Source organism: Rhea pennata, chromosome 1 (assembly GCF_028389875.1).
Source record: "Rhea pennata isolate bPtePen1 chromosome 1, bPtePen1.pri, whole genome shotgun sequence".
Taxonomy (NCBI): Eukaryota; Metazoa; Chordata; class Aves; order Rheiformes; family Rheidae; genus Rhea; species Rhea pennata.
This window is the reverse complement of record NC_084663.1, coordinates 144859512-144877497: the sequence shown is the minus strand read 5'-3', so window position 1 is coordinate 144877497 and position 17986 is coordinate 144859512. Positions and strand designations below refer to the sequence as shown.

Sequence of the window (17986 nt, the reverse complement as noted above, 5' to 3'; positions counted from 1 at the left end):
GCATAATAAGTCAAAATATTACCTGTGTAGGGAGCTTGCCAGCATTAGCAGGTTTGCTGGTTGACCAAGCTAAAGTATGTGCAGAGCCACAGGCTACTCTGTTGATCTTTTTACCCTGAAGTGCTGCAACTAAGCGTGGTCTCTGGATAGCATTAGTTGTTCCATCTCCAAGCTGTCCTTCGTCATTATCTCCCCATGTATACACTTCCCCTAAAACAAAAACAAACAAACAAACAAAAAAAATTTTTTACTCCTTCTGAAGCTAAGGTGAGAGTTGTATTTTCTTTTTATTAGCATTTATAAATCATTTAACCCAATGAGCTCTTGGTCTATAACCAAGATTTCTAGGTCTGCCTGTAACTCTGAAATCCATTATCTAGTAAAACTTGACTGTCAGGGTTAAGATCACATTCTGAATGTCCGTACAGCACATATTATTTCCTCATAGTGTGTAGGTCATTTAAAGTTCTGTATAAGAACAGGAGAAAATGATGGGGTAGGAGAATAACAACAATGACAGATACACCAGAAAGAGTCTGTATTTTACAGTTCTATAGCCAAAAAGCTGTTGTTAAAAAAAAGGGGAGGAGGGGAAGAAGGGGGAAAGGAAAGATTTAATGTGTAAGGAAAGATCCTATAACAGATTGTATTGCTATACAGGACACTAAAATGGGTGTTTACTGTTGCAAAGCAATTGGAAAATACTTTTTAAGATAGCAACCTTGTTTCTAAGCATTCATTTTGTGCACCTATATCCTATTTCACTAGCATCTATAAAACACTCAATCATTGTGCAGACTGATTAATTAAATGGGGGAAATGAGTTTCCTACAAAGAATATTCAATATCTCATGCCACTCCCTAAGAAGCTGTAGTTTGCCTCACACTTCATTTACCAGATTAAACACCTGAGCAGGTTCAGAAGATCCTCTTAAGAAAAAAAAAGCAGCTAAGTGCATTCATTCAAGTGCTTGATCAATCTGTAACTACTTTTAGAGCTCTGTATTTTCTTTTGATCATTAGCATTTACAAAATTTAATTATTTATTTTTTAGTTAAGTAACTAAAAATCTTCAGCTAGGTTTATGTGCTCATTTTAAATCAATTATACACTTGCTACTAAAGAAATATGCAACAACTGCAAACACAAAGTATGTCCACACACACACAGGACTAGCATTTCTAGCAAGTACATCTAACCAAGAGGTAAAAAATATTTTTTTCCTCAAATTCAGTACTGAGAACTAAGTAATTTATTTGTTCTTTATACCATCTTCAGTGCAGCAAACACAGTGCAAAGACCCAGTAGCAATCGCAATGACTTTCTTTCCTTGCAGTCCCTGCACTTGTCGTGGTCTTCTCACGTGGTCATCTGATCCGTGACCTAATCGATGATAATCTCCTTTGCCCCTACACAGAGAACGTACAACATTACAAAACTGTTCTTACTCTTGGAAGAACAAGAGGACATGGAGTGTATGATATTTTGCCTGTAGGTGTAGTAACAAACAGTCCAGTAATGAAAAATTTTTGATATTTAGTAGAAACAGTAAGGTTCTGCCTCCCACATACTCAACATTAATCATTCCTAGCTTATATGACATGGTGTGATTCTACTAACACTGTAAAAATATTTCCAAGTTGTTGATGTGAAATTTATGTAACACATAGAACCAGGTAACACATTCATGTAACTCTGACTCCAGTACACTGTTCACACTTATTCAGTGCAGGTCTTTTTAATCACCTTGGCAAGCTTTATTTTGTTCCTCTTAAAAGGATCAAGGATTAGAGGCATTCAACTGCAAAAAGAGCAAGTTTACTGGCCTCAGAAACTGAAACTTAAACCATATACAGCTTAAAAACATCTCTAATGCTACAGGCAACAAGCTGGAGGGGAATGTGGGGGAGGTTTTTTGTTTTCTTTTGTGTTTTAAACTTTCAAGTGTGATAGTTTAAACTACAAAAATTAGAACTGTATAGAAAGATTCAATCAATGAACTGAATCAACATCCTAGAACTACTGTAATCACAATCTAGACAGAATGTTTATAATACATGAGAATGTTATTTATGCTGTTTTTTTTCCACACATGACACCTCAGGCTTACATTTCTACTAACCTACTGAGAACTTCTGCATCTTGCAGTAGTCAGTGCCTAGAACAACTCTGGGCTCAGTTTTCCAAGACAAAATACTTTTTTCTTTTTCCGTTCAAATGGCGATATAAAAAACTCCACAAAACAGTACATTTTATTATTAATCAAGACAGAGAAGCTCCTAAAAAACTCCTAAAACATTTTTGACATGGGGAGGCGAGGATTGAAACAGTGAAGACAAAACAACATTAGTATCTGCCATAGACCAAATTACATCTAATATTGTAAATATGACTAATGCTTACCAGGTATATACCGCTCCAGATTTGGTAAGAGATACAGAAAATTGTGATCCACATTCTACTTTAACCACTCCAAGGCCTGTGAGAGAATCAATCTAGGAAAATAATATCAAATGAAATCAAAGTTAAGCTGTCTCAAGGTTCATAGACTGCATTGTCTTTGGTATGACTTTAGGAAAACATAATATGAAAATGTGAGAGTGACTATGTATATTTATTAATAAAAATGCATCTGTAGATCATATAGTGGAATTCTACTCCATTCATCTTTCTACCATTTACTTACTAAACATTAAAAAGAAGCTCATATTCAGAAAACTGTTGATGATCACTAGTATGTTTTCTCTTTTAGTCACTCAATAATTGCTCCTTCTTTCCTTATCCTATATGAGATTAATGAGGTTTAAAACATAAATCAGCTATTCTCACATTAAGTCTTATCATGCAATAAAAAAAAATATTATTTGGGATAGGCTGGTGGACTTTAACCTTTAAGAAAGGTTAGAGTGGGGACACCTGCGTCCAAGTAATAATGTCTCATTCTGGACTAAGAATCTGAACTCCACTAATCACAGGTATACACCTTGAGATCCCTAAATGTTTTTCAACCCACCAGCATTAATCATTGTTAATAAGTGTTGTTATTAATATCAGATGCCTGCATGGATTTCATTGTTCATACATGGAGAAACCGTAAGTAAACCAAGCATTCAGATGAAAAAGCTTAGTATAAAGCAATATTGATTACCCTTTCTGGAATGAAGCTATGATTTCAGCAGTCTGAAAAGTTATTAACACAAAGAAATATGAGGAGTTGCTGGGAGAAACATACTGTTTTGAGAGTCATCAAAATAAATATTCCTGGAACCAGCAATATCACACAAAGAGAAAACCTGCAAGCGTAACTTCAACAGTCAGCACAGAAATTCAAGACCAGTCTTGAATTAACAACAATCAGGAGAATCCAGATATCCCAAGATGGGTCAAAGTTTGCACGTAATGACAAATCACTCTTCAGTGTTCTCCATTAACCCCCACAGAATCTAAAAGAATGGAGAAAAAAAAAATACCTTCATTGGTACTTTACAACCATCACTGCCTCCTCTTCCAAGTTTTCCATAATCTCCATCACCCCAGGACCACACGGTATCATCATCAGTCAGGCACAACGTCTGTGCATCTCCACTGCCACAGGCTATATCAATCACACGATAGCCCTGGAGAGCTTCCACCTGAAAGGCAATCACCATTTTTTGTTCATAGTACAAGACTCGGTCATTTAGATCCACAAAAAAAGACAACGCAGCTTGGAGAGATTCTTCATGAAAAGTACAAGTCTCTCACACCTCAGAATCAAGGAAATAAATGTAAGTCAAAGGGCCTTGTACTTCTCAAACTAACAAAATGAGAATTTGCTATATATTTTAAGACATATTATTCTTTAATTGGTGAACTACTTAAAATTTGTCCTAAAAAAAAATCAGAGAAAAACTCAAAAAACATGGGTTATCAAAGGCTATATTCTATTTACATAAATTCAGGCTCTTTTTTTTTTTTTTTTTTTTTAAGTATGATATATACTAAATAAGAATGCTTATTTTCAAATAGCCTTTTGTACAATTTTCTATCACTTACATCAGAATCTGAATTTAATCAATAGTTTAACTTTTGAAATGTTGCCATCTAGTGATGAGATATGGAATTTGTATTCACAACATGAAAGAGTGTTGACCCACATAAACTATATCCTCATCATCATCATCCCTCTTTGAAATAAAGGATTGAGGGAGTCCAATTCATCAAGATCTGCATGGAACTTCATATACTTCAACTCATCTAGAGCTTAGTTATTTTTATACAAAACCAAGTGCATGAGATGGAAAAAAAAATGAAGAGTAGGACAGGCTGGTAGATTTTGGGCTTTTGGGGAAAAGGAATGAGAGCATCTGGATACAAATGATACGGTCTCAAAGTGGACTGAGAATCTATAATACCTCATCCCACAAAACCAAGCACTGAAAAAAGTTAATACTTGCATGACTGCTTACAAACACATACATACAGCTATGAATAAAAGCTATACACTAACATTCAATTCAGTTCAACTAATGCAATATTATCTTTTTGCTGTATTTCCAACAATAGAAGAGAGGGAATAAAATGAACTGTCAGTTCAAAGGTAGGACAGTTGTCTTTAATAATACTATTTTAATTTAAAACTATCATAGCCTACTCAGCAGGATTATTACAGAGTTTGAATTATAACAACTCGCCAGCTAAATCAGTATAATCCATTATTTCTACATTCAGTAGTGCACTTCACAAATTTTCAAATTTACCACTTAGGAAGAATCAAATGGAACCAGCTGTATTCATCATCTGTAATTGCTTAACTCAAATTTGTTTAGCAAATAGCAATTAAATACTTAGTATTAGGGTAATGCTTTTTATTAATCATGAGAATTAAGAGTATAATTACTATATCAGAAAAGAAGTAGTTTGCAAGTGACTTTAATTACCTATCACTGTAATCACTGGTATACGCTTTTCCAAAAGTAAACAAAGAGGGGAGCTAGCAGACAAGGAGCTCACTGTCTACTGTCAATGGAAAACGTTCCTGGAAGGGGTGGAATTACTTGCTGAGGAAAGGGTTAATTCATTTTGGAGAATCAGAAATAGGTGATCAGGGTGCATTTGAGATACCACCACCACACAAGGGAACCAGGGGTTACAATGACACATAACTGATTGACAATTGTCACATCATATCCTTATTACCGGAACCAGGTGCCACTTAATGGTTTGTTTGTTGTTTTCAGTGTTTTGTTTTTTAAAAGTCCTTCTTCCACAATACAAATTCCTTATAAGCTGTTTAAGGATTAAGCTGCAAAGTTTTGCAGCTGTACTTTCACTTCATTCTTTTATCCCATTCCTGTTTTCTAAAACAACCAATCACTGTTGATTTCCTACATATACCTAACATCATTTCTTCTGCAAGCAACTACTAATCAGAAGCTAACTGGCACCAAGACTGTATAGAATGCCAAAAAAATATTTCCTACCAGTTTAGGTTTTAGCTGGTCCTCACTATCTCCATGCCCAAGACGTCCGTATCTTCCCTTTCCCCATGTATAAAGGTCTCCTGCAGCAGTAATACATGCACTGTGTGCTCCCCCAGCAGCAATATCAACCACTTCTATACCTCTCAGAGATTCAATTACACGAGGACGATCACAAGGGCTGAAATAGAAATATTTGTTTAATCAGAAGTTTTAGAATAGAGTATTCATTTTCAGCAAGGTATGGAGATAGCATTTTAGAATGAACATAAGGAGACCTAAAATAACCAAGTACTTATTTTTGCTCATTTAAGATCTTAAAGTTTAGGTTTAAATAGTCATTCAGAAGTATTTTTATAGGTCTACAAAACCTACAAGTATTTACCATACATTACAATTCAGCCTTACAGGTAAATTGGTTTACCTTGAGATTAAGCCAGACCTAAACATTTATCCTTGAATCTATCAGTCTCATTTAATAAATTTTATTGAAATTTCTAGTATAAAAAGTACTGTTATCCCCTATAAACTCCAACATCTCTCCTTTTGCATCAGAATGTTGTTGCTGCTAACAAACAGAACTGCTCTTTTATCCAGGCAACAGTGGATATAGACATCAGGGACAGAATGGCAGTTTTGCTCCCTGAAGTGCTTTTAAGTGCTGAATACCTACAAGATGGATCTCAAATGAAATTCGCTGAACCTCCGCATGTACAGATGTGTTAGAAAACAATTACAGAAATCAGAGTGACCGTTAATCTGAAAAATATTTTGTGTTTCTCTACTTTAAAAACTTACATCTCCATGTGACTAAGTAATGTTGGCTTGAATGCACAGGCAGTACTTATATGAGGCTTCAAAAATGTAGCAACTATATTAAATGCCCACTAAATTTTTTAAAATAACATTTTAAAATGTTACCTTCTGTTTCCATGACCAAGTTTACCATCTTCTGCCTCACCCCAAGAATAAACCTCTCCCTCAGAAGACAATGCCAAACAGTGTTTTCCTCCCGAGTTCACTGCAACTTTCTTTATAAACACATGTTGAATGGATTCCAGTAAAGTTGGAGTAGAAACTGACTCTGTTCCTCCAATTCCAAGCCTACCACCTGCTCCATATCCAGTGGCATACAGCTTTAAAACAAAGAATTAAATTTAATGTTGCTTGCCTCTTGAATAAGAACATTCATCATATCTGTACAGAGGAATTCTTAAATGTATACTAGAATATAACTAAAGGAAAGTCTCAAAAGAGCTTCTTGCATGCCCCTGTATTTCTTGAGAATTCAGGAATCAGTGTATTAATAGCAAGAGTTTCGCTTTCAAATTAAAGTTAGATTTGTTTTAGGACTGAATATAAGCTACCAGTATCATTGTATATTCTATACAGAGGGTTCTTGAACATACGAAAAGGAGACGAGGGAGCTGCATTCTTATTTTGGTGTTCATAGTGCCCTAGAAGACATGACAGTCTAAGGACAAAGGCAGAACAAGTTTAATCAGTGGTAATACTTTTTCTTACTAGATCAACTAACATGGATGGAAAAAGTAGACAGGCTTTGGGTAACTTAAATTCTTCAACTCTGGAACAAAAGAGGTAGACTGTAAACTTAAGCACACACTGAGCGAAACTGCTCAAGTATGCTCCCCTCTTTCCCCCTTAGGGATGACCACATTATCATCCAAGGTCCCTTCCTTACTCACATGCTCTTTACTGCATAGGCACTAACTTATTTTTCTTCCAAGGATAATCTGATATATATCTAATTAAAGTCTATACAACTACTCTCAATTTAGTATTTAGCTTTGAAGTCTGCTGCCTGAAGAAGGCTTGAAGAAGGTCTGGTGTCTCTACAAACTGTCTACTTTTCCAACTCTAGAAGCTGATCTAGAAAAAGAACAGTTCTACCAACAAATGCAACTGTGACTTCATTTTGCTCAACAGCTGTTCTACATCCACAGGAGCTGCTTCCCATGGCAATTTAGATGATCTTTCAAGCCCAGACAGGGAAAATTCAGCAGCTGTAGCATGTAACCACTGAGTTTCACAAGGCAGCTTTATTCTGGAATACTCAAACATACTATTTCAGGCACATGTATACACATTCTGGAAAACAATTTTCCATACTATCTTTAAATCACCACAATCTTACCTTAATTAAAAAAAATTAAAGGAGACATTTCTTGTAACCAAATTTCTATCTGGCAATCCTGTCAAAATCTGATTACTCTTACATGAAATATAATTCTATAATCATAGAAAAAATTCTAGGTTTTTAAACTTTACCAAAAATATAGCTTTCATTTTAAAGATAGATTATTCACATATATTTTCCTTAAAAATAGAACATTACCTATATTTGAAAGCAGAACACAAATTCTAGTATCTCATATGGCAGGAGTGAAAATAAGGCTACATTCAAGCCATTATGAGCTATTTCTGACTTAATGGATTTTGTTTTAAAAATTAAGATTAGTTATGAAAAAGTATAAATATGCCATAACTTTGTGTGATGAATTTATAAAATCATCTATCACCTGTAGGTCTCCTTCACACATTATTATTCTAGACTTTTCTGTGGAATACACATGTAGCACAGTTGCTTCTTCCCCTTCCATTCCATAAATACAGTTAAATTCTGCTTTTCACCCCCTTTTTTGTCTATCCTAAAGTAATCTCTCTCAACACAGTTGAGCAATGGCATTAAACTTTTTCTTATCCTTTTCTGAAACATTAACAAGGATGATACTGACTGCTGAGGACACAATCATTATAGTATCTCACTAAATGAATATGTCTGTTTCAATAAGCTCTAGCTTAAATTCTTGATCACATTCTTAACACAAGCTGTGATCCACATCAAAAAAAAGACTTTGTGAAATTTGTGTTTTCCCTTTCCATTCTTCACGCTATGAAGAGCACCTCACGTTGCTCCATGTCACTGACAGTTTATTTAAGTGTCTATGAATTAGATCCTGCAGCATACAGGCTTTTAGCCAACCTAGAACAATCTTAGACTCCAATTACAGCTCCCTCTTCTGAAGGTAACACAATCATTTTCACCTTTTACTCCCTCTCCTGTTTTATGAGATACTGCAAGTATTTATTACTTGTATTCTGCTCTATTTGAAAATTTGATCACAGTTTTGGATTGAGAGCTAAACTATGCATGCCTTGTTTCATGCACTTATTCATGCTTTAGTACATCAGATTCCTAGGTTGCCCTGGCAGAGTTGGTATCCTTTTTGTTTGGTTGTACATGTTATGCACATTACTTTTGATTCAGCCAAACCCATTCTGCCTGAGAGAATGAAATCTGCCAGGGCAGTCTAACAATTATTTATTGTATCCTTACTTTTCCATCAGCAGTCACTGCAAACAGAGTCTGTTCACCACCAATTAACTGCACTGGTCTAAGGGTAGCAAGAGCTTCACATGGAGTTGGAACTTTGACTTTTGCCCCTTCGATTCCTCCAAGCTGTCCTCTGTGATTATGACCCCAACCATAAATAGTTCCACTGCCTCCAGCTGAAAGTGTCCAATCATCTGGTCGCCTGTAGAAAATTCAAAATAGGAAAACAAAAATGATGAGACCTCTTAGAAACAAAAAACTGCAAAAAATATCAGTTTATCATTGTACAACAATGATGTGTCGAAAGACCAAACAGTTGAAAGTTAACCAAACAGTGACAGCTGAAAGAAATAACCTATTCATCCACTGGACAAGCTGTTCATCCTGTTCTCTCTTAAAGACATCATGGCTCTCATGAAGAACATCCATATTTTCATTATCTGCCATTAATTCTCGGATTTTCTTTGCTACCTGCAAAATATTTTGGATTAAACAACATTTACTTCCACGATAGTTGGCATAAAATGGTTTAAAACTCAGCAACATTTAAACATTTAACGTTTCTGCAATACCTCATCAAGGAAAAGGCGAGGTAATGGTGTCCTTTTATCAAGAGCCACGGCAACCCTGGATGCCATGCAGTATCTTCTGAACCAGGCCCATTTGTGTGTCTCTGCACAGCAAGGGAGGGTGTCCAATTCTAGATCACAAGCAAGAGCCACAAGTACCTACAAACAAAAGAATTTTCAGTGAACACAGTTTCAAAGAAACATATAGTGTAAGGGGCATTCAGAGCCATCTTCATTTACCCTCACTACTGAGGCAGCATCAAGTGTACTCAGAAAATCTTCATGTATCTAATCACTTCCAATTCAGCAATTTTCACAAACCCTCTGTGAAAAACACTCTTAGGAATAATTATCTTTTTAAATTAGCTTTTCTATATCAGATATCATATGCCAAACATTTTACCCTATTTCTTTCCTCCAATTAAATCATTTATTGTCTTACTAGTGAACATGGTGAACAATGGATCCCTTCTTCCCTGTAAGACCTTTTACATATTTTATTTTCCTTAAGTTAGATAAACCCAATTTAACTTTTTACTACAGAGTAGGCTTTTTTAGCCTTTTACTCTTGTTGCTCTTCTCTAGACTTCCTCAAAAAAAATTTATAAACAAGCTGAAGTATAGGCTCCAAAACTGAACAGCCTTCCATTTGAGATATTCTCGTATTTGTTCCAACTAGAGGTAAACAAAATTCTTACAGTATTTAAATAAACAAAAACCCAGACAGTACTCCTATCAGGACCACCCAAAAAAACAATTGTAAGAAAAGTCATTTAACTACACATTACTACACTTCCAAGTTGTTTTTCTGAAGTATCTACCTCTGCCTAGCTAGGTACTCCTCTTCTTGTATTTGTATATTTGATTCTCCTCCTTTTAAAGGTTGTATTCTGATTTTGTCTTTATTCAATTTACTCTTAATAATTTCAGACCAATTCTTCCACTAAATCAAGATCCATCAACACACCCTTTACAAGAAGTTTCTGATATAGGACTAGATAAGCATGACAGCTCTTGCGTGAAAAAAAAAGAGAGGGAGAGAGGGAGAGAGGGAGAGAGGGAGAGAGGGAGAGAGGGAGAGAGGGAGAGAGGGAGAGAGGGAGAGAGGGAGAGAGGGAGAGAGGGAGAGAGGGAGAGAGGGAGAGAGGGAGAGAGGGAGAGAGGGAGAGAGGGAGAGAGGGAGAGAGGGAGAGAGGGAGAGAGGGAGAGAGGGAGAGAGGGAGAGAGGGAGAGAGGGAGAGAGGGAGAGAGGGAGAGAGGGAGAGAGGGAGAGAGGGAGAGAGGGAGAGAGGGAGAGAGGGAGAGAGGGAGAGAGGGAGAGAGGGAGAGAGGGAGAGAGGGAGAGAGGGAGAGAGGGAGAGAGGGAGAGAGGGAGAGAGGGAGAGAGGGAGAGAGGGAGAGAGGGAGAGAGGGAGAGAGGGAGAGAGGGAGAGAGGGAGAGAGGGAGAGAGGGAGAGAGGGAGAGAGGGAGAGAGGGAGAGAGGGAGAGAGGGAGAGAGGGAGAGAGGGAGAGAGGGAGAGAGGGAGAGAGGGAGAGAGGGAGAGAGGGAGAGAGGGAGAGAGGGAGAGAGGGAGAGAGGGAGAGAGGGAGAGAGGGAGAGAGGGAGAGAGGGAGAGAGGGAGAGAGGGAGAGAGGGAGAGAGGGAGAGAGGGAGAGAGGGAGAGAGGGAGAGAGGGAGAGAGGGAGAGAGGGAGAGAGGGAGAGAGGGAGAGAGGGAGAGAGGGAGAGAGGGAGAGAGGGAGAGAGGGAGAGAGGGAGAGAGGGAGAGAGGGAGAGAGGGAGAGAGGGAGAGAGGGAGAGAGGGAGAGAGGGAGAGAGGGAGAGAGGGAGAGAGGGAGAGAGGGAGAGAGGGAGAGAGGGAGAGAGGGAGAGAGGGAGAGAGGGAGAGAGGGAGAGAGGGAGAGAGGGAGAGAGGGAGAGAGGGAGAGAGGGAGAGAGGGAGAGAGGGAGAGAGGGAGAGAGGGAGAGAGGGAGAGAGGGAGAGAGGGAGAGAGGGAGAGAGGGAGAGAGGGAGAGAGGGAGAGAGGGAGAGAGGGAGAGAGGGAGAGAGGGAGAGAGGGAGAGAGGGAGAGAGGGAGAGAGGGAGAGAGGGAGAGAGGGAGAGAGGGAGAGAGGGAGAGAGGGAGAGAGGGAGAGAGGGAGAGAGGGAGAGAGGGAGAGAGGGAGAGAGGGAGAGAGGGAGAGAGGGAGAGAGGGAGAGAGGGAGAGAGGGAGAGAGGGAGAGAGGGAGAGAGGGAGAGAGGGAGAGAGGGAGAGAGGGAGAGAGGGAGAGAGGGAGAGAGGGAGAGAGGGAGAGAGGGAGAGAGGGAGAGAGGGAGAGAGGGAGAGAGGGAGAGAGGGAGAGAGGGAGAGAGAAACTACACTAATGAATTACATATTGTTTTTATCCCATTACCTTAAAAAAAGGGCTGTGAAGCAATTGTTTGCCACCTCTCACAATGGGATCTTCATAGTCAAACTGTCTCTGCAAAGCTTCTGGAAGACCTTTAACCAAAGCAGCTAAAGCACTGCCTGTAAAACTCTTAGAGAAATCACAGAACAATAGAGTTAGTGAATATGCTTAACATACATATTAAGAAAAGTTACTTAGATGACTGTGACGAAACCTTAATAGCTGTAGTTTGGGAATTTATGTAAAGTATCATTTCCAACCTGTTCCTAATACAAATTTTTCTATTGCTTTCTGACAATTGCAGAAACAAGCAGTTGCATGGACACAGAATCTGAATTAGCTTTTTTTCTAAAATGAAGTCCCTTTACAGACTGGCAGACTTACGGAAGAAGGCTGGCCGTTTGCACATTGCCTATTTCATGGTTAACAGTGAAAGCCTTGTACATCAAGGCGAGCATTTTCAATGCTTCATGTAAGACTGAATGTGAAAAATGTTAGCAAAAAGCATCTTTCACTTCTCACCAAAGTTCGTGTTTCTCCATCATTATCCCCCAGAATCCGGTTGATGTTAATAGACTGGCCAAACTCTGTTGTGAGCAGCTTCCGTAGTCTTTGTAAGGCCCACATTCTATGGCCAGCAGCTAAGGAAACATAAGCACACAAAAACAGTCGTTTGACTATTTGAACAATCATTTTAACTTCAAATAAACAGAGATAGTTTTAAGACTGCACCTACCTAAGGCACTCAGTTGAGCACATGCTGCAAGAGAAGCTGCCAAGCGAGGAACTATACTCCTGTTGGAAGCAAAATTTAAGCGAAAATCCAACAAACACGTAACCAAATCCATTGAGGGACATGAAAGAATGCAACGATCTGAGAGAAGGTCTTTAGGGCCTGCAAGAAACAAAAAGAAAAAACAAAGAACAAAAAAAAAAAAAAAAAAAAGAGAAAGAGAGAAAGGTTGGGAAGATTTGTCCCTGGACTGAAATAAGAATCTAGTAAGGGCAGGACTTATCTGAGCAAGTACAACAATTTAGAATGCCAGCCTATATCTGTGTAAGTCCATACCAGCTCCTTTTGAAGGGATGGGAAGAGGCACTTTCATGACACACTTTCGTAACACAATTTAACACATTCCAAAATGGGTGCCTAAGTAAAAACATTAAAAAACAAACACACACACACAGAGCTTCATGAATTGTACCTCAGAGGTTTCTTTGATGGAGAGGCGGACTGGAGTGACTAGGTTGGACAAACCGCATGAAATTAAACCAAACAAATCTCACACAGTCCCCACAAAACTAATACTTTTAATGAAGAATTGCTCTAAATTCTTAAATTCTAATTGCTCTAAATTACTAAATACAACAAAACATTTTTATCTCCTCCCTATGTACAAGTGCACCTTTCAGGACTTTCTTGAAAATGCTTACTAAGTGTGAATGAAAATGTTTCTATTTAAGAATGTGAAATTTTAGCATGTAAGTCTAGATCATGCAATAAATATAATCATAAAACAAAAGTAAATCTACTCTCTCTCCCCTCCATAAAAATGAGATATGGTACCTTACCTGCAGCCGGCATGATAGGGTAAACAGTGAATCGCCATCCCCATCCATTCACAGAGCCGTCACTGATGAACTTCCACTTCAATTCATCCCCTGGAATTCGCAACTCACTAGACCAATCTGACCACTCACGACCTGTTACAGGAGGTAAGAGGAATATATTCATCTATATTGACTGACGTTTATTGAAGCCACTCACAGAGAGCAACTTCCCTTTATTTATGACTATATATTATAAACCTCACATAATTGAATTTAAGAAAGAAGTTATGCAAAGCATATAATGCTACTATAAAGCATCTGCAATCCAAGAGAAATGATGATGATATGATGCTATGTTCAGCAACCTTAATTCTTAAAAAGGTCAATTGCTAACAAGTGTCCTCAGTAGTTCTAATGCTACAAAGAGACATTTAACAGATCTAACTAAAATCCACTGTCCTATTTTCAAATGATCTTTTCTTATTACAAAATTTGTATCAACATATAGATGAATTTAAGCTCTAGGGCTTTTTCCAAGCAAGAATCCAATCAGAAATAGCTCAGTAATAAAAAAAACATCCATAAGTTCATCTGAAAAAGTTTGGGGAGAAAGAGGTCAAGAGTAAAAGCTCTTGACATGACTGCTTTTTGATAAAAAAACTCAGTGCAGGCAGTAAAAATTGTCCTGACTGTACGAAATCTCGTATTTCCATAATTAAGAACTTGAAAAAGAAAAAAGCTACCAAAAGAACCATCTTTTCCCAATTGTTTCTATTTGTAAATAAATACTGTGATTATACAGAAATTCACACATCATGGCTTGGATGCTAGACACCTATATTTGCACTCATATTATTCTTAGGAAGAGTATATAGACATACATTTCTGAGAGATTCTATTGTAGTCACAGACTTCAGGATTACTCCTGCATGTCTTTAAACAAACTGAATATATCCATAGTTTAAAACAAAACATCAAATTACATAGCTTTTCCTCTTTTTATTGGCTTATCTCCCACTGTAAGTCAATATACACTAGGTGCTTTCTTTCAGCATTTAACAGTAAGTCACACAAGACACTTTAGAGAAACACTAATTCTCATAACCTGATCGGACTGAAACAATTCTGTTGACACCATCCATTATAGTGAGTGGGTCATGACGCCGCTCTGTCGAACACTGGCGATCAAATTCTACTCTCAGTCCTTCAGCACCTAAACAGCAATAAAGAATTTACACACCTCTAAAGAGCAACCAATACCAACAACAAATGTAGTACTTTAGAAAACTACATGAAGTCAAACACAATTATTTGGAAGCCATATTATCATTAAACTGAAGTATGCTCATATTCTTATTAATGATATTGTATGTCTGTAACTTTTTTCTCTGATGTAAGCCAAAGGTTTACATCAGAGAAACCACATGAGAGTTGGAACTAGTAGTTGGAACAAGACTATATTAAGAACATTCTAAATTGTTGCAAGTTGAAGTTGCACAGAAAAAATGTCTGCTTATAGTTAAGGTAAATGTCAAAAGTTACAGGCAAGAGAGAAGTATTAAACAGCATACCAAAGAAAGGATTAAATGAAATTACATCATAAAAGGGGAAAAAAAACACATTTCCTTAGGCTAGGAGATAGGTGTTCAATTACGAGCTTGGAAAATGACTGTTTAAGTTGTTCTCAGCTTTGAAACTGAACAGAAAACATCAGTGGTATAAAGCTGCAGAGAAACAGTGCACATAGAACTTAAACTCAGGAAAATGTGTCATTTTATAGGATCAAAGTGTCCATGTAGCATACAAACGCTTTAAGAAAAAAATCACTATAGTGTTAAGATACATAGTATGGTTTTGTATGGATCTGTTCCAAAACAGATCTTTTTGGAAGCTGAGGAAAGATTTTATGCTTGCAGGCTTTCAAGCAACTCAATTTTAGTAATGTAATTTCAAGAATTCCATACCTGGTATTTTAACTGTGCCACTAGTAGATGTATCATCAGTATATGGATGGCTGCTTTCTACTACAACAGGTTGTGAAGAAAGGCGACCACTTTGCGAATCAGTTGCTACATCTTCTAGTTCAGTAACACAAAGCTCCAGTAGCATGTCAGCAACCTAATACAGGAAAAATATACACACACCTAAAAATCATACTTATAAGTATTATTAATATAAATGAACGAACAGTATTTGTTCATTCAGAATTTAAAAAGTCATTTCATTTTCTGCATTTGTAAACAGTCTTATTTCTTCAAAACCAATGTCTTTATGGACACTAAAGCTTGAAAAAGTTCTAAAAATAAAAGCCAAACAACACAGGGAAGTAAATAGGAAGTAATTGCAAAAAAAAAAAAAAAAAAAAAAAAAAAACCAAAAAACTTCTAAATATTTTTTCCCTTATATGAGTGAATTCTATAGTATAGACAAAAAGATTAGTGAAAGATATAAATATTTAAACAGTATATAAGAAAAAACACAGATTGTTTATAAGAGAAATTTCCAGGGGCACTCAATTTAAAAAACAATTTTAAACACAAATGCTGACTCAGGGAAAAATCAAATAAACTTGCACAGCTATTCACTATCAGTGATAAGAGCAAAACATGCTAGTGAGGGGATGGAGGGGAAGGTCAACAACTACATCTCAAACTCAGAATACAGGTATACAAAGCTGATCATTATAAAGAATCTGAACACGTGAAAAAAAACACATCATAATTTCAGAAATACCACTGAATCACCCCTTAACTAGTAGTATCAGTTAGGTTCTCCCACAATCCTAGTTTACCAGAAGAGAGATACTAGTGAGATTTCGTATTTTAAAATGGCATTTCTTGCCATTTATACCATTAAAAAAAAAATCTCAATTCAATTCATAACCCTTAGCATAGCCATAACTCATCTTTTTGCTTAGTAAAGCCAAGTTTACAGTTTGTATTCTTTGTAAAAGAACACCAAAAAAAAAAAGGCTTTACATAATCATCTCTGATGCTTAAAAACAATCTCTAAACAGTGCAAAGTCAATCAAGGAACTACATTGTAAGAGTATCTTAATAGGGGTGCATTTTTACTCGTTAGAAAAATACTTGAAGGGCAAAAGTACAAGAAACACTAAACAACTTTTGAGTTCCTTACTGTAGGGAGACATTATATAAAATATCGATGATCTGTACCATTCTTTAGTATAGCTGCTGGTATCCAATACTAGGGCATTTACTAATTGAGTTTGTCAATTAAAAAAACAAAAAACAAGAAATCCATTGATACCTTGTAAATATTTAGAATCTGTGATGCACCAAATTTAAATATTAAAAATTAACAGATAAAACTAAATAGTTAATGTTACATATAAACAACATTTTTACCTAACAATAATGGACTGTACCAACTTGAGAAATTAACTTAAATGTGAAACAAACCCAGCATGAAATTCTGCAAACTAATACTACACCGATCGAGCACATAGGGCTTGGATAAATCAACTTCATTCAGGTCACTATAATATTTGTCAAATACATAAATAGAGTTCATTAAGCTTCTATTTTAATGTCTAATTGTTGCAGTGTAACAAATTGACAACAGATTACTACTGACATTTATAACAAATGCCTGTATTCACATAGTATATGAATCATGATGATCCACCTACATTTAAGTTCAATTCTTACTCTTATGTTTCACAAGTTTCTACACTTGTCAAATTGTACTTCAAAGACAAGAAAATATTCCAGTAAGCTAAGAATGAAAAAGACACAGTTAAAAAGCAACAAAAATAAAACCTGACCTGTGGGTAAGCTGTGCCCATACCAGACAACACAGCTGAAAGAACATCTTTTCCCTTTTCACCTGCTCTGTTGGAGACAGCAAGCTTCAGCAGGTCAACCATGACTCGTGTGTCATCTGGTACTAAGAGACTAGTAAACTCATCCAAGTACTGAGGTTCTGGGCCAGATACTTTACTTTGGCTTTCTACATCCTACAAAACAAAATACAAAAATATTTAGATAGCAAAGAAGAAAAATACTTCACTGACACCAAGCAAGTTAACTTGTCTGAAGTTCAACAGGTAGTTGGAAAATACAATTTGTAATTCTGGGATCATATGGCCCCAAAACTAGCTCACCGTTAGAGCCATTTTTTAAGCGTAAATTAGTTTCAGGAAAGCTTTTTCACCTTTGAAAAAAGTCACTATCTTAAATAGAATTTAATAGTGGTCGTTTGTATAATAACTTTTAAAGCACAAGAACAATATCACTGCTTGATAAAAACATGTTAAGAAATTTAGTTCTGAGAAAAATGTTAACAACATTACTTCTTTGGTTTTTGTCATGGTCTCCGCAATAATGCTAGCAGCTCCTGGATCATCTGTGACTGGAATAAAAGGACGAGAAGAAGCAGCAGCAGCAGAGGGAGTTATAGCAGAGGGTGTCACAGCATCTTCTGAAGAAGCAACCTGGTAAAACAAATAGTAACTCACAAAAGCTACAATAAGATACTGTAAAATATTTAAGAGTCTGAACACTTTATTTGCAGGGTTTATGCTCAAAAAAAAATCAACAACTTAAAAAGAGAAGTAAATACATACACCAGATTAACTCCCTGCACATTTAGCTTCTATTCTATGTCCCTATCATGGCAAACCAGGCAGAAGCCCCT

At 36.9% G+C, this 17986-nt stretch overlaps 1 protein-coding gene across 3 annotated transcripts in view; it reads right to left on the bottom strand.

The window, feature by feature from the left end:
• HERC2 (HECT and RLD domain containing E3 ubiquitin protein ligase 2) overlaps positions 1-17986 on the bottom strand; it is a 116519-nt gene that overhangs the window by 11851 nt on the left and 86682 nt on the right. For all 3 annotated transcript variants that reach the window (XM_062601561.1, XM_062601564.1, XM_062601562.1), the window contains exons 68-84: positions 17643-17783; positions 17115-17306; positions 15292-15445; positions 14433-14540; positions 13349-13480; positions 12513-12671; positions 12299-12417; positions 11780-11905; positions 9387-9542; positions 9170-9285; positions 8818-9016; positions 6381-6595; positions 5463-5640; positions 3471-3632; positions 2404-2495; positions 1270-1409; positions 23-210 (exon numbers count right to left, since the gene is read on the bottom strand). In XM_062601561.1, coding sequence (XP_062457545.1) covers positions 23-210; positions 1270-1409; positions 2404-2495; positions 3471-3632; positions 5463-5640; positions 6381-6595; positions 8818-9016; positions 9170-9285; positions 9387-9542; positions 11780-11905; positions 12299-12417; positions 12513-12671; positions 13349-13480; positions 14433-14540; positions 15292-15445; positions 17115-17306; positions 17643-17783 — 2577 coding nt within the window. The remainder of the gene's footprint in view (positions 1-22; positions 211-1269; positions 1410-2403; positions 2496-3470; positions 3633-5462; positions 5641-6380; positions 6596-8817; positions 9017-9169; positions 9286-9386; positions 9543-11779; positions 11906-12298; positions 12418-12512; positions 12672-13348; positions 13481-14432; positions 14541-15291; positions 15446-17114; positions 17307-17642; positions 17784-17986) is intronic.